The sequence below is a fragment of the Abramis brama genome (assembly GCF_963993115.1).
Source record: "Abramis brama genome assembly, chromosome: 15".
Lineage (NCBI taxonomy): Eukaryota > Metazoa > Chordata > Actinopteri > Cypriniformes > Leuciscidae > Abramis > Abramis brama.
In genome coordinates, this window is record NC_139977.1 from 22,681,442 (window position 1) to 22,697,471 (window position 16,030).

The window sequence follows — 16,030 nt, forward strand, 5'->3', positions numbered from 1 at the left end:
TAAATGCAATTATCTTTTTTTCTACTCTGAGGTGGAAACAGCCTTCAACAGTAAATACTCATGCACAATAAGATCAGAAACAGTAATTTAACCAAAAAACATCATGTTGTGTCCAGGGTATAAAATGTAAACCAGATGTTATCTTTTCCTCTGCACTGTATATTTGTTGTCTTCAGTTTATGCATTAATCTCTTCCATTTTTAATCTCCCTGTTCTCATGTGACAAGTAAGCAAGGAGGACAGACTACCCAAATGTCACGCTTGACATTCAGAATAGCCTGAGGAAGAGGTTCATCATCTCTATGACTATCAGTGACTCCACTTCCCTCCTGATGAAGGATCTCTGACTAATCCATTACATGAGGTTCTCGTCTCTTTCCACGAGGTCTTGTAACTGCGCTCTGAATGGACTGTACTAGATTACAGAGCCCTTCTTGTGTGTGAGATAATAGAACGATAATTATGTGAATTTGTCAACAAGTGTGTCCACAACTGTGGTTGCTGTGATTTCATCTGTAATCTTCTCTAATCCTGCCTGGAAATAATGGCTTCTCTCGCCAGTATTTATTTTTGAAGTCATTAAAGTAACCCACACTGCCTCAGACTGGCAGGCACAAAAACAGCCCTGTAGTCCTTCATCTTGAGCAGCATTAGCACAGAGTAAAATTAGTTCATGTCCCAAAACTGTCAACAGCAGTCTGCCGAGAGCGAACGCTGTGCAGGGGCTGACCACTGGAGCGGTTTCTGGGAGAAAGAGCTGTTAAAAGAGTATCTTTGAGGCAGTGTCTCTGCCTCAGCACACTGCACTGGCTGATGATACATTTTAACTGAGAGTGAAACCTGCACGTTGTGTAGTAGATATTGAGCATGATTTTTTTTTTTTACTTAAAGTGTTCACCCCAGAAAATGTAATTTTGTCATAATTTTATATATATATATATATATACACACACATATATATACACATATACACACACACACATGGCAGGGCACCACCAGCAATAATAACACTAGATTCACTTTCAACTTAATAAAAACAACAACAACAACAATAATTTAACTTATTAACTTTATCTTTATTAATTTTATACATTGGCTTCACGTTTTCTTTAGAGCAGTTAGCACACCTGAGTTAACTAAAATGAAATAAATGTCTCCACTGCCTAGTCAAAAATAAACTGCACACCTGAGTAGGGTTGCCAACTTCAGAAATGTAAAATGTGGGACAATCGTGGTTCTTTATAGGAAAATTAGGGACACTCAAAATATTTACTGTATCGCACAATGTACATCATTTCAGTGTCTGCAGACTGTAGTTAAGTATATGTTTAAAAGGTTATCAGACAAACACATTTGTATTGCTTAACCTATTTATGTACAATTTAATTCTAAAAATATTTTTAATGTCATACAAAAAAAATGTCACATTACAAACAAACCATCAATCAAAATAACAGCATTTATCTGAAATAGAAAGCTTTTTTAACATTATACATAGACCTACAGTTCAAAAGTTTGAGGTTAGTAAGATTATTTTTTTGGGAAAGAAATTAAAGTAATTGCCTACTTTTATTCAGCAAGGATGCATTACATTAATCAAAAGTGACAGTACATTTATAGTGTTACACAAGCTTTCTATTTCAAATAAATATCTTATGATCTTTACATTCATCAAAGAATCCTGGGGGAAAAAAACAAAACAGTTTTAAACATTAATAATAATCAGAAATGTTTTGTGAGCATATTATTCCCTCAGGTAGATTACATGTTTTCTTGCGTGGCTGGATGTTGGACTCATGAACAAAAATCAAGTTGTTTGCATTCCCCAAAATTTGCCGAAATCAAAACGTGGACAGTGAAAGGGAATTACCGTTAGCGCGAGACGAGTCCGGCTTGAAGAGGAAGCGACCAGACGGCAGAGGATTATGTTCGCAAATCAAACAATGATTTGTCTAAAAAAAATGATTAAAAAAAAGCTGTGATATGTCATCATATTGGATGATGACAGGTGTCGGTGATCATTCTCAAAATTCGTGATCAGCACTGCTGCTGTTGCTGCTGTATCAGTCAGTGGCTGTGACCGCAGGGTCTTCAATCTCAATATGCCGCGGAGTTGCCATCCTGAAGTGCGTATGTAAACTCCCGAGCGTGATTGATCACCCAAATCACGTGACATGCACTTTATTTAGTAAATAATATTATAATAATATTTAGTAAAACTACAGCTCTTATTAGTTGTTAAAACTGTACTCATTAATTACTATTTAATCAAATGTCAAGGAAGAAAAAAATAGTTTTGTGACAAAGTGAAGTGAGAGTTGGGCAGCAGGGGGCGGGGCGCGTTCGGTTCGACATGAGAGTATCGCGGTTCGAACCGTGGCTGTTGTATCGCGGTTTTTCGGTTCGGTTTGAATATCGTTACACCCCTAGTAAATACACAGTATAAATGATACTGCATACATGAAACATCAAAATACCATTAAAATGTATAATATTAGACTGCTTTTAGAAATTTCAAGCACTTCTACTGATTAATACTACTAAATAATATCTGTGTACCATACAATAAATCAACTGATGAGTCTGATTATAGTAAGAGCCTACCTCCACTTTATACTTGACATCTTCCCGTGTGGCAATCAGCTCATCCAGTGTCTTCTGAGCATTCTCCATATGGCTGCAGTACTGGCCGTAGATGAGCAGTCTACAAAAGAAAGATCAAAAGACTGATGCCATAACCCTGCGATGACATTCAGGCCGTTTCTCAAAGTGCTTTCTTAAGCGTTCTTGCGTCCTTGTGTTTGTGTACTACATCATCAACTGTCAAAAACCAGTTCCAATCCTCAAAAACGCAAGTACAGAGGATGCATGAAAGTATCCCGGATGTGTTCTTGATAGGATGCATTGAGTGCAGACTTGAGAGAATCAAACCCTTAATGAACCCTTGGATTCTGGATTATGTACAAGTTAATTTGGGCCACTGAGAACATCAAGACACATTTGTTAGATTGCACAATGGACTCCTGATAGTGATCAACACATTCTGGAAGCAGCTCAAAGTAATCTAGCCTAGATGATGGCACTACGTGTGGCACAGATTTCTGCCTCTGAATTAAGTAGGACACACACTGGCACAGTTGGCAAGCTCAAACCCTTGGATACTCTCGGCTTGCCTGACTCCTAATTGTGGTCTTGGTTAAGCCAGTTTCACTCTATAAAATATAATCATCGCTTAGTTCTCCTTGATCAGAAGAATAAATTGCCTGTAATTCCATTTCCCCATAAATTGGCAGAATCACAAAAAAGAAAGATACAATCTGGAAAGATAAGTGGTCTGATCAAAGCAGATATACATTTATAAATCCAAACTGGATTATGCACTAATGAGGGCAAAACGCATGTGGATGGGGTCGAATGAAATCAATGGATGATGATCAACTCAAATTCAGTTCATTAAGTGTGGTCTATTGAGGTTGTATCATCTTCTTGATGGTTTGCAATCCAGAACAGGCTCTAAGTCTCACCTCTATACATTGACGTGAGCCACCCACTACTGTAAGGAGCGCAAAGCTAACTGAAACTGTAGTCTTGAACAGAAAAGGGGGCTTCCCTGCTGCTCTGTTCAATGTCTGGGCCTCCGTGCCCTTGGGCTAAGCAGGCCTGATTAAAGGCTAATCTGGAACAAGAGAGACGGCTTGGTTCCTCATGGAAATGGACTGATGGAGATTAATGGTGGCCTCGCTCAATTATGAGCTGAAAAGCATATTGAAAATGCGGGAGCAGGTGTCGGGAATTAGCTGTAATAACAGATGTCACAGACATAATTGAACATGAAGGTCTTCTTTACAAGGCAATTTCCAGATTAAATGTTTCAGGTGCCTCATAAAAAGGACTGCAAGGGAGAAGTGCTCAATGTAGGACACTTGAAACAAAGCAATAATAACGGAAAAAGGAATCTTCATTTAAGTCAAGAACAGGTTGCAATGCCTCAGTATTTATATATTATCCTAGTATGTGTATGTATATATTATCCTAGTATGTATATGTCTCTCTTGAGAGAAGTGAATCAAACTGATGCTCTCCATGTTCCGTTTGATTGACTGTTTGCCGCACGCGCTTCACAGTTAATCACAAACTCTGGATAAAACCTGAGTTGACAAAGAACGTTTATACTGAGCTTTGTGAGACCGCTGAACATGTTCTAAACCAGGTTGGATTTATCTGGATTTGTCAAACTCTAAACCTACTCTGAAACTCTGAGTTTGTTCAGCTAGCTTCATTCAACAGGCCACATGTCTACTATTACTATTATAGTATATAATAGTATCATGGTACTATTACATTTCAAAAAGGATAGCTGTGATTTTTTTCCCTACCATCTCCATTCACAGTGCTCTAATAGATGTCCTTTCATACAAGCAAACCGGCCATGCTTTGTCCATCTGTGCTAAGCATCTAATGGTACTAAATTATCTAACATCACATTAATGATGAAAAAAAAAAATAATAAATTCTTACAAGCAATAAAAATAATCTTGTGAAGTGTGGCATACACATTCAGCGAGCAGATTTGATTAGGAAGCTATATGCTCTTTCAGAATGCTCTTTCATTCAGGGTTGTACTCAGGACATACATTAGTGTGCAATGGACATCATCACTCTTTAATGACCCAGCAATTATGTGTTTAAATGCAATTGGAGTAGAAGTGAAACATGTTAACAACCAGAAGCAATGCACATCAGCAGTGCAAACTCAAGGAATATGCTCTTTATGAAGATAATTCTGTTGACTGATCCAGCTTGGAGTGCTAAACACTTGGCCTCCACTTCCCCAAGGCGTCAGAGTTGTAAGATAAAGGTGCTGAAATAAAAAGAAATGTTGCAATTTTTGTTGTCACCGTCTTATTGGCTTTGTGATGCCAGCAAAGCTTAGACATGCAACATCCTGACAACTGCAATGGCAAAACAGTCATGGCTATTCAGGCTCTTCTCCAGTTCATCCTGGTTTCCTCCTCCTTTGGCACTTCAGACTGTGAGAGTGGGATGTGACCGAGATGGAAAGAGAGAGAGAGGGGAAAAAGCCCTGGGTTGCTTAAGTGTGAATATTCCCTAGAGTGAAAGCCTTTGCCATCGCTGTGTAAACACATGCTCTTTGAATTCATCTCTCTTCCGGTGCTATCGCCCGCTGCACCGACTTTCTCATTATGGCAAATATGTCATGCATGTTATTTCACAGAAAATACAATTTGGTATAGACGCTCTTCTTCCAGCTTCCATCTGTCCATTGGAAAAGACCAGGGCTGGCGAGGAAAATGCAAAGACAAGTGGAAGTGACAGGCCGGTGAGAGAAGTAATAGCCTCTGACATGAGGCATTGAAGACCCCTCAACCTTCACTATAACACAGCCTGCATGGAGTGAATAGTGGCTCAATCTCAACAGAAACCAACTAATAATGTTCCTCTGAGCACATTCCATCACTATAACTTAAATTATTTTGGAAATAACTCTCTAAAAAATTCTTGCTTCAGAGTTTAACAACCTCTACTGTGGTCTAAAAGCTGTGATTTGCCTTGCACTCTCGAGGCAGTGTCTTAGAAAGCAGCATGCAAATTCTGTCTGAAACAAGATAGTATTTTTGCTCTTCAATATGCCCTTCACAGTGTCAATAACTTCTGAAAAGCTTCTCAATTATTTAATTCTATGGAACGCAGTGCCGCAAAAGGTCACAGGGACTTACAAGAGGAGATAACAAAATTAATTAAAGGCAGCTGGGCTTTTGGAGCAATGGACGGAGGTGTGGAAGATAGCAGCCGCACAACGGCCAAATCCCCTGGCCATTTCTGTCATTGTTGAGAGGAAAGGGAGAGGGACCGTGCATCCCATAATGAAAAAGCGAAACATGCCAATCAGATGAAAAATGTCAAAGGCGAATGACGCAGCTCTGCTTTAATGAAATGAATAATTTGCCAAAAATACTCAGCGTTGTTTAATGCCTTAATGTCACCAAATGTAAATATATTCTGTCAGATTTTATTGCGAAGATTTTTATAATGGCTGCCTACTCTCTTGTGCAAATGTATTTTCTTTTTTTCTTATTAGAAAGAGAAAAAAATCCTACAATTAAGCTGTTCAACTGGCTTTTCCTGCATCGACCATATTTTGAGACTGTCTGAGAATTAGATAGTTCAAAGAAAATTGACACGGGTAAGTGAGCATGAGAAGATTATTTGATGGTGATGGACTACATAGACATGCAAACAGGTGAAGAAAGTAAGAAAGGAAGAACATGTAGTGATAAGGCACAGAGAGACGGCCATGCGTGTCAGAATGGGGCCGCACTGCTGCTATGTTGTGCCAAAGTGCATGTTAGTGCGAGCACCCACGGAAGACTGGCTCAATGAGATGACAGGCTCGGAATTACATAAAAGAGTACGGGCGAGAGAGGCGGTGCTGTCATGCCGACTCTGCGTGACGCTGCCCGCTGAGCTCGGGGAAGAGCCTTGTAATGGGCCAATTACCTATGCAAACTGACAAATGGAAACAATAGGGCTGTCTCCACCATCCCTATTTTCCTTGCTTTTTTTTTAATAGATCACTCCCTGTCACCAACTTAAACAACTGTAAATAGCATATAAACCCATTCTGACTGGGTTTGTTCCCATTAACGTCAGGTAAAGGGAGTTAATAAAAAAGTTTGAATCTTACAGAACATTTTGAGATTGGTTTCCGTCACAGCATGCTGTCATTAATGAAAATGAACCTGTGATTATCATTACCAACATCACAGTAATGTAGAGATCAGGCTCTCCCTGTGAGAATGCAAATGCCCTCCGCAGCTGCTGTATTCAATGAATCTGATGCAGAACAAAGTCCCAGTTCCTCTCTCAAGAGGCTATATGGTAATTCTCAATGGAAGAAGTCATTTACCCACATAAGAGATAAGATATCTATGGATGCACTCAAGCGCAGGTTAAATTAGATGTCTAGAGCAGAGAAGAAGATAAAAAAGGAACAAAGTCTTTAATGTGCATTAGAACAAGTGGCTGCTTTAAAGAGCAAACTAAAGACTTGAGTAGACATGAAATCAAAACCAACACTTTTATGTAATGAAGTTATTGCAATAAAAGCACACACACAAACACACACACACACACACACACACACACACACACATAAATATATATATGACTATAAGAAAAAAACGAAATATAGAAAGAAACCATACTTTGTGCCCTTATTTCATAATTTTCTCACCCTTATGTAATTTCAAACCTGTATGACACAATTTTTTCCTGTGGAACACATATATATTTTGAAGAAGGGTCCAAAGATGTTTTGGGTCATTTAGTTTCACAATATCTTCTTTTGTGTCATACAGGATTTGAATGACATGAGGCGAGTAAACAATGACAGAATTGTAATTTTTAGGTGAACTACTGATCAAATACAAGGATATTTTGGAAGCTTGCTGTCTGCCACATGATGCTAAACTAATCAGCCAGCTGCTAGTGATGAGTATTTCGGTCAATTTCCTAATTTTGTGTTAATCCCATTTATGCTTAGAGCTTACTATCTTTACTTTCAATAAACATACATTTTAAACCATAGTTACACACTAAAATTACATTTGATGCAAGCCTAAAATCATCTTTGTGATTCTGAAAGGCTCAAATTTCATAAGTGCCCACTGAACTGACTAGGGTCACATGTAAAATTGCTGCATTACGTCTAGAATGTTGACTTCCTCATAATCTGCATGTATAACAAAGAAGGTTTGAATAACCCTTGTGTTTGATAAGGCTGCATCCATAAAGATCATGGTCTAAGAATTCCAGCAACGTTAATTCCAAAGATCTTACTGCAAGGTCATCTGGCTGCTTAATAAACCAGAACACTAAACCAAAGTTCTCATCTCTGAGGACGCATGCACTCTAATTACAGTGAGGTCATAATTTTGTGTTACACCTACTTGGTTTTATTAAGCAGGTCCCAGTTGGGATAAAAAAAAAGAAAAAAAAAGCAATTGTGCTTAGTACAGCAAGAACAGAACTCTTATACAGAAACTGATTTGGAGGGTCTCAGTAATGCCTGATAACACAGAGTTTAATGTAGTGTAGCATTACTAGAATAAGCTGACTGTTACAGGGCCTGTCATTTAGTCAAGCCTCAGTGTTTCTCAAACCAAAGGGAGCTGCAGGGATATTTCACATTACTGAGTTGAATCAGCAGTCCCAGACCAATGACCTGGGGTACACCACGTACAGCTGCTCACATTCAAACTTCAGAGAGAATATGAGTGGCTCATTTGCATCTTAATACCGTCCGCTGTGTATGTCAGAGTACAGTATTAAAGGGAGAGTTCACCCAAACATGACAATTCAGTCATCATTTACTCACCCTAAAGTTGTACAATACAATGTAAGTCTGTGGGGCTCAATATTGTTTTGGAACCCATTGACTTTTAATGTATGGACTAAAACAGTTGAAACATCCTTCAAAATATATTCATTTCTGATCCAAAGGAGAAAGAAAGTCTTAAAGTTTGGAATGACACGAGGGTGAGTAAATGACAGAATTTTCATGTTTGGGAAAATCTTTCTTTGATGTCCTGTTGTTTAAACCCATAGTTATTTTTACGGGTTTAACAAAACAAAAACAATATAATACTGCAAAAAAGAAGAGACTGTATAAAGGCTGGCTAAATCCTCCATCTTTGGTAGATACATAAATGGTGTTATGATTTTGGTGTTATGAATTCCCTGGGTATCTGTCATCCATTGTGGATGAAGTAGCTAAAACATTCTCTATTATAAGGTTATTGATTTTTGATACAGCAGCTACAAGAGACAAAAAGAGCACTCAAAACAGGAAGTGTTCAGCTCTAATGCAGCAGACTCTTGCAGACAGGTCTATTTTCTTTCTAAGCCCTGGGAGCTCTGGGCTCTGATGAGGATTTATTTTAAAATAGCTGGGCTGCTGCGGTCAGACCCTGTTGGTGTGATGGATTTTTTTGGGGGTTGTCGACCGGAGCAAGACTTTGCCTCCTTCACTTGAGGTCATTTAAGCTCAACAGAGGCTTACGGTGTTGACAAAAGGCTGAGATGTTATAACAGAACCGACAGTGATAAACCCACATACTCTGTCAAGGTACTGACCTCTCCTTGTAGTCCAGAAAGATCTTTCCCAGGCCGTTGCCACCGCTCACCATGGTCAGGTCAATGGCCCTCAGCAGAGCAAAATGGACCTTGATGATGTCCTGTGTAAACAAGGAATTGCTAACATCCACCAAAGCATTGTTAATCTATTTGTTGTGCCATACTTTTGTCCCCTCAGAATCATTCACTTGCTGTCAGACACAAGTTTTTGCATGAAAGAGGAATCAATTCGGTGTTCGAGTGCTGTCTGAAACATCTCTCTCTCTCTCTGCGCTTCGGGTGTGTGAGGCTGTGCGCACAGATAACAGTGCACGAGTCCCGATTTTTTCCGCTTCTTCTGCGTTTAAAATCGTTTGAATGTGTAAATTGGCAAGACAAAACACGTCCAAATGATAAACTTTCGCTCTATGATGGTTAAACTTAGCAGTTAAAGGAGAACTCCGGTCAATTTTAACATTGAGCTCATTTTTTTGTAAATTTGGAGTGCCGTCAATACAGAGAACAAGGACAAAAATTGGTGTTGCCTACACCATGTTATCCTCTTTTTAAAATTTGCACCCTGTTGACTTCAATGGGGCAAGTTTTAAACCTGCTTTTAGCCTCTTAACATCCTTGATGTGTCATTACAAGTGCACAGCCAATGTGAGTGATTCCTTCAGAGTGAACACGGGTGAATCTGACTGCAGTAGATGTGAAAGATATGAATAAAAATGATGTTATTTCAGCCAGCGCACATACCTGTATTTACATCCTGTTTTCGGTCGAAGTCCATAGTAATCGATTGTCGAGTTCACACGCGTGATCATAGGTAACTAAACTTTAACTAAACCAAGTTACTTTGGTTACTATGGACTTCGACCGAAAACAGGATGTAAATACAGGTAACATGGTGTAGGCAACACCGATTTTTGTCGTTGTTCTCTGTATTGACAGCACTCCAAATTTACAAAAAAATTAGCTCAATGTTAAAATTGACCGGAGTTCTCCTTTAATCCGCAAATCACATGTGTGCCGAACCGTGAGGCCTGGTCTGTACGGATCACGGATCAACTGTGATCCGTTGCACTCATAATTAATGAACACACTTATCATCATGATTGCTATCTTACCAGAGATGGAGAAAAATCCAACTCCATTAAGTAAACGTTTCACTGTCCCCAAAAATGCCCAAAATGTTGGTACTCAAAAGTGCTTCCCACAAGATTTATTTTTACCACACATGCACACCAGTTATGTGCAGTGCACCCCTGGTTATGATTAGGCAAGAGCTTTAGGACCCGCATTAATATTAGAAAAGAATTCCAGCGCTCGAGAGACCTGAAAACAGACGCTGAGGTTGCTTTGTTTCTGCTCCATACGTGAGTGCATTGGTTTTGCGGTTTCACGGAACCTAGAAATGCTATTGTTGTAGTGCTAGCTAACAGGACAGTTTTGAGAGTAATTTTTTGTCTGGAGCTGCTGGCGACTAACAACCAACTCTTGCTTGTATTTTCTCTTGTGTACTGTAAGTTCATTTTTTGTGCTTCCTTGTCGTTCTTTCATAATCTTCGGTTTATTTTTTGTGAAGCATTATTTTGCTTAGTTTCTGCTATGATAAATAGACATCACTCTTGCATTGCGTGTATAACGGAGGCCAGCTAGTGAGAGCTGTGGAGGTATGGTAAACCTCTCTCCCCTGATCTCAAGAGGTGCGCTGGCGATTGACGGTGTTTAGTGTCCTTGTTAGCGCCCGGCAATCGGGGTTCGAGACCAGCTCGGAGCGAGCTGTAAAATGTTTGTGAATTTTGGAGGCGGAGCAATGAAGAGAGGGGTGGGTTTGTTTGGGTTGATTTCAAATATCAACAGTGTTCAACAACGATTTTGGGAGATCGCATACTGCACCTTTAATAGGCTTCCCTTCTCAATACACTCCATATGGCGCTCTTTGTGGCGAACAATGCCATATACTTTGTTGGGCATTGAACAGATACAGCAATTGTTTCTGCTATGCAGTGGTAGGTATTTGAAAAGTGCATATTGTACGCAAAATTAAAACCTGTATACTGGTTAAATACCACCCAGTGCAAATTATTTTCTGTGTGATTTCTGTATTCAGAGTAAAGGAATTTAGAAGTTCAATACAGACACACAAGACCATCAAATCCGAATAGACTTATATTATTTATATAACGTCAGAAGAAAATGAAAATTAATGAAAATTAACTATCAAAGCTCTTATGTATCTGAAAGTATATGTAATATTTGTATATTTTGATTGATTTTTTACATTATAGCTTGTAATTTTTTTTAATGCACTTCATTTTTCAAATTTCACTTTTCATTCTTCAAATGTGTTACTTGAGGTAATAGCTCAGGGTCCTGTCACCTTGGTTGGTCTTATTTTTAGTTTGGTGACAGGATCATGACGCTCATATTGTTTATTTTGTCCTTGTGTGAGCGTACGGCTTTGGAATTGTTCTCTGGGTCGTGTTTGTTTGAGCACATGGCTTCTGTCATGTTTGGTTGCCATGTGCCTTTTGCACTTGACTTTTGTTTGTTTCTGTGTGCCATGTGATATTCTGTCAGTCTGTAGTCTTGGCCCCACCATCTTGTAAACTGATTATTGGTTTATTGATTTATCTTTTTGAGCTTCCCTGGCTGTTCTGCGTTTGGGTTCTATCAGCAAATCCTAACAAATATTTAGTAAATTCAACAAGTGAACTACAAAAATATGAGATTTTAAATAATTACTTTACACTATTGGCAAACTTTGTTATGAAAAAAATATAAACGTAAAATACCTTAAATACTTTAGGCTGAAAATGAAAAAGTACAGTAAATGATCACTCACCTCTAAATTTACAAATATGGCCTCCATCTCCTGTGGCAATAAGACTTGCTTCAGGGGGATCATATAATTCTAAAAATGGAAAATAGAAGAAAATCTCACAAATGCCAAAAGCCCATATGGCACAAAAAAAAATCTGAATTGAATTTCAGAAATGGAAATTCATTCAAAGTCAAAGCATACAATCAAACACTTGTAATGAGATTGCTTACACCTTGTTGTGGTTTGGTAATTGTCTTTGACAAACAAAAGTCAAATACTATGTCTAGTGTTCCTGTGGGCATGCTTTTCAAACATAAAAAAAAAAACCTATTTGTTTAATTTGCAAAGCAGAAAGAGATTTCAGTGCAACACTGACATGTTTGTCTTAATTAGGAAGAAATGAATCAAATGATAATCAGTAAACAAAGCCTCTGTCTGGAATATGAAATCTGCATGGTTTGACAGGGATTCATCACCTCTACTAACAGCACACCGTCACGGTTAAAATTCTGTCTGTTGTGTGTGACAGTGCAACTGGAAAAAGGGCAGGAATAAACATCATACACTCAAGTTTGTATGATATGTACATACAAGCATGCATGCATGCAATAACCCCCCAGGGCAAGATTGAATGTTTTGCCAACAGTATTGGTTTACTAAACACACATGTTTTCTCACTTTGAGGTCAGCGCATGGCATTTCTGCCCTGTGACTGACCCCTGAGCCCAGGGGGCAAAGGGAGGACACACATCAAGAAAAGCACAGTTTTACGCTAAAGCCTAAAACATTGCCAAGACCGCTATTTGCATTATTTTCCCTGCCAACATGGTCTACATGACATCAGCCAAAAAGAAAAATTGTTTTTAGATGTTAATCTTTTAAAAGACTACAAAGGCAGATTAGCCATATGATACTGATTAGCCAATAATAGTTATATTATGGCCAATAACTGAGAAATGACATGGCCAATAACTGAGAAATGGCAGATATGTTTTATTTATTAATTCTATAATATTTTGTCTAAATAAATAAAATAAAAACTAAAATCAATTGATTTAAATGTGAATTTAGGCATCACAACATTATAATGCAGATTATGAAAATGGATATTGATTTTGAGATTTTAAAGATTACATTAGGGCTGTGCAATTAATTGAATTTCGATTTCGATTTTTGCTCCCAACGATCACCAAAATAGTATAATCGAGTAAAAACGATTATTTTGCCATGTTCTGTTTTGAAAGAACGTTGAAAGGTGTCTTTGGTAACACTTTACAATAAGGTTCATTAATTAGCATTAGTTAACTAATGGTTGTGACCTGAGCACTGTAAACTAACATGAACAAACAATGAACAGCTGTATTTTTATTAACTAACAATAAAAAAGATTAATAAATACTGTAACAAATGTATTTCTCATTGTTAGTTCATGTTAGTTAATACATTAACTGTTAACTAATTAACATTATTGTAAAGTGTTACCGTGTCTTTTTAATAAATGCAACACGTTCCCAAAGTCATGTGAAATAATCGTGTTACATAATCGTGATTTCAATACTGACCAAAATAATCGTGATTATGATTTTTTCCATAATCGAGCAGCCCTAGATTACATTTAACTGTTATTAAATTATTTACAAAGGTAACCTAAATATAAAAAGGGGGGAATGGGCATGAACAATTGAACATCCAATATCGATAAATTAAAAAATGTTAAATTCTATTATAGGCCAATAACTGTTGTGGTTCAGATATACTGTGTATCCCTATTTTTCTTTTTCTTTGGAATAACATGCATTAATGATTTGTGCACAATAAAACTGTATTAATTCAACAGGCCACCGAAGTACATTTGTCAACTAAGGCTCAGTTCTCATCTTTTGTCCTCTCCCTCCATCTATTTTAAGTTACCTAACTGTCCTCAGAGAACCACAGCAAGACCTTGACCCAGTTCCAGGCCTTCATTTCCACTCTCTCTAGCTCTAAGACTTGCTACTCTCTCCCACTCACCTTCTCAATGTCCTCCAGTGTCTTGTAGTACTTTGCCTCTGTCTCCTGAATCTCCACCATGCAGCAGTTTCTCTTATCATCTTCTGTCATGCCCATTTTCTGTTATGGAAAGAAGAAAAAGACACACAAACCATGTTGGTATCGTCCTGCAGGATGCCAGCTCAGCAACTTTAAACACCTACACAAGGTACTGAACTTTTATTTTCAATGGAATTCAGGTCACAATCAGGATGGCCAAAGCACATTACAGTAAAAGACAAAGGTGGACAGAGTATTTCACAACAAAACCTCAAGGGCAACGTTGACAAGGAAGCAAGAGCAAGAGTTTAGTCTTTCATTCATTCAAAACAACATATACTTCTAAGCCTAAAGAACACACACACACACACACACAAACTGTAGGAAAGTCATAAATGTGGTTTTGATTAGGACTGAGGAATTAAATGAGGTCAATTCACAAAACAATAACAACAGAAAATGATCTAATAGAACACGATGCATTTGATTAAGCATAATCACTGGCTCTTGGTGTAATGCGAGCAGGTTGGCGAGCTTAAGAAAATGGTGATAACACTGGAGCCCAGGGAAGGCACAGCAGCCGGAGGTCAGAGCTGGAATGAACATCACAACACACATTTGAACATCTGGGCCTGGTGGTGCACGAGGCCAAAGCAAACTTGCCCACATCCAGAGAAATTCAAGATCACAAACAATTGTTTCATTAGAGAGCAAGTTGGACAAAAAAAAGGGAAAAATCTTTCCAAAGGGCCGCCTAGCAACAATGAAAGCAGTCAGTATTGGGAAAGGCAAATATATCTGTGACTTTCACTGACTAATGTGAAACTCCAGTGTCTATTGTATTAAAAGATAAAGAAGATATAATTTGCGAAAAGCCACAAAACAGTTCAGAATCTTGATCTTGGAATGTTTTTCTTATCACCCTCATTTAAGTTGCTGTATTCCCACTGAGAGTCTAACGTGTCCTTGTTGTAGCATCTGTCTGATGACACAGATTGTGAGTCTCAGTCTGAGTATGTGTGTTTGTGTATCTCTGTTAAGGTGGGACCCGGCAGTTTTCTCTGTCTGCAGAAGAGATGTCCTCCCTCGTGTGTTTAAAATAACCCAACATTAGCTCACTCTGTGAGACAGCACACACTCAGATGGACACTGAGTCAGCCTCCCCTCCTTCTCATTTGTAGCAGAGGAAGAAAGACGCTCCTCGCTGGGTATCGAGAACCAGTTTTATTTTAGCACTGTTTCCAAATTTAATAATAATAATTTGTTACATTTATATTGCGCTTTTCTCAACACTTAAAGCACTTTACATATGGCAGAGGGGATTCTCCTCAACCACCACCAATGTGCAGAATCCACCTGGATGATGTGACATCAGCCATATTGTGCATGAACGCCCACCACACACCAGCTTATTGGTGGAGAGGAGACAGAGTGATGAAGCCAATCAGTATATACAGTATATGGGGATTATTAAGAGGCCATGATGATGGACAGAGGCCAATGGGTAAACTCTTTTTTGAAGGATTTTTAATGACCAAAGAGAGTCAGGACGTCGGTTTAACGTCTCATCCAAAGGACGGTACTTTTTGACAGTATAGTGTCCCCATCACTATACTGGGTTGTTAGGACCACGCAGACCACAGGGTAAGCAACCCCTGGTGGCTCCAATTTCCAAGAACCGTTGATTTGATAAGATAAAACGCATTTCGATTCTGCTTATCGATTCCTGTGAGTGAATTTCAATGTGATTTTAAACCATTCAAGCACAATAAGATGTGGGAGAGAACTCAATTTGGCACTTGCACGCTGTTTTCTGTGCTGTGCACACATCCAAAGCACGTGCACAAAAACACCTCTCATGTAGTGTATGCACAATGCATGAAGTTCTTTTTCGTGTCTTGCTCTTGAATGGACAAATACAAAATTATGTCAAAATATCCTTGTAAACAGCCAGTTTTGTCTTAAGTGAATGTAAACAGTTAAGAAACAGTATAGGATATTGTTCTTTAGGCTGCTGTTAATGGTATTCATCTGCAA

The 16,030-nt window shown here is 38.5% G+C and overlaps 1 protein-coding gene across 6 annotated transcripts in view; it reads right to left on the minus strand.

Moving 5' to 3' along the window:
- Positions 1-16,030, minus strand: part of vav2 (vav 2 guanine nucleotide exchange factor) — a 191,369-nt gene that overhangs the window by 19,689 nt on the left and 155,650 nt on the right. For all 6 annotated transcript variants that reach the window (XM_084136322.1, XM_084136321.1, XM_084136319.1 and 3 more), the window contains exons 6-9: positions 13,976-14,074; positions 11,987-12,055; positions 9,157-9,257; positions 2,605-2,704 (exon numbers count right to left, since the gene is read on the minus strand). In XM_084136322.1, coding sequence (XP_083992448.1) covers positions 2,605-2,704; positions 9,157-9,257; positions 11,987-12,055; positions 13,976-14,074 — 369 coding nt within the window. The remainder of the gene's footprint in view (positions 1-2,604; positions 2,705-9,156; positions 9,258-11,986; positions 12,056-13,975; positions 14,075-16,030) is intronic.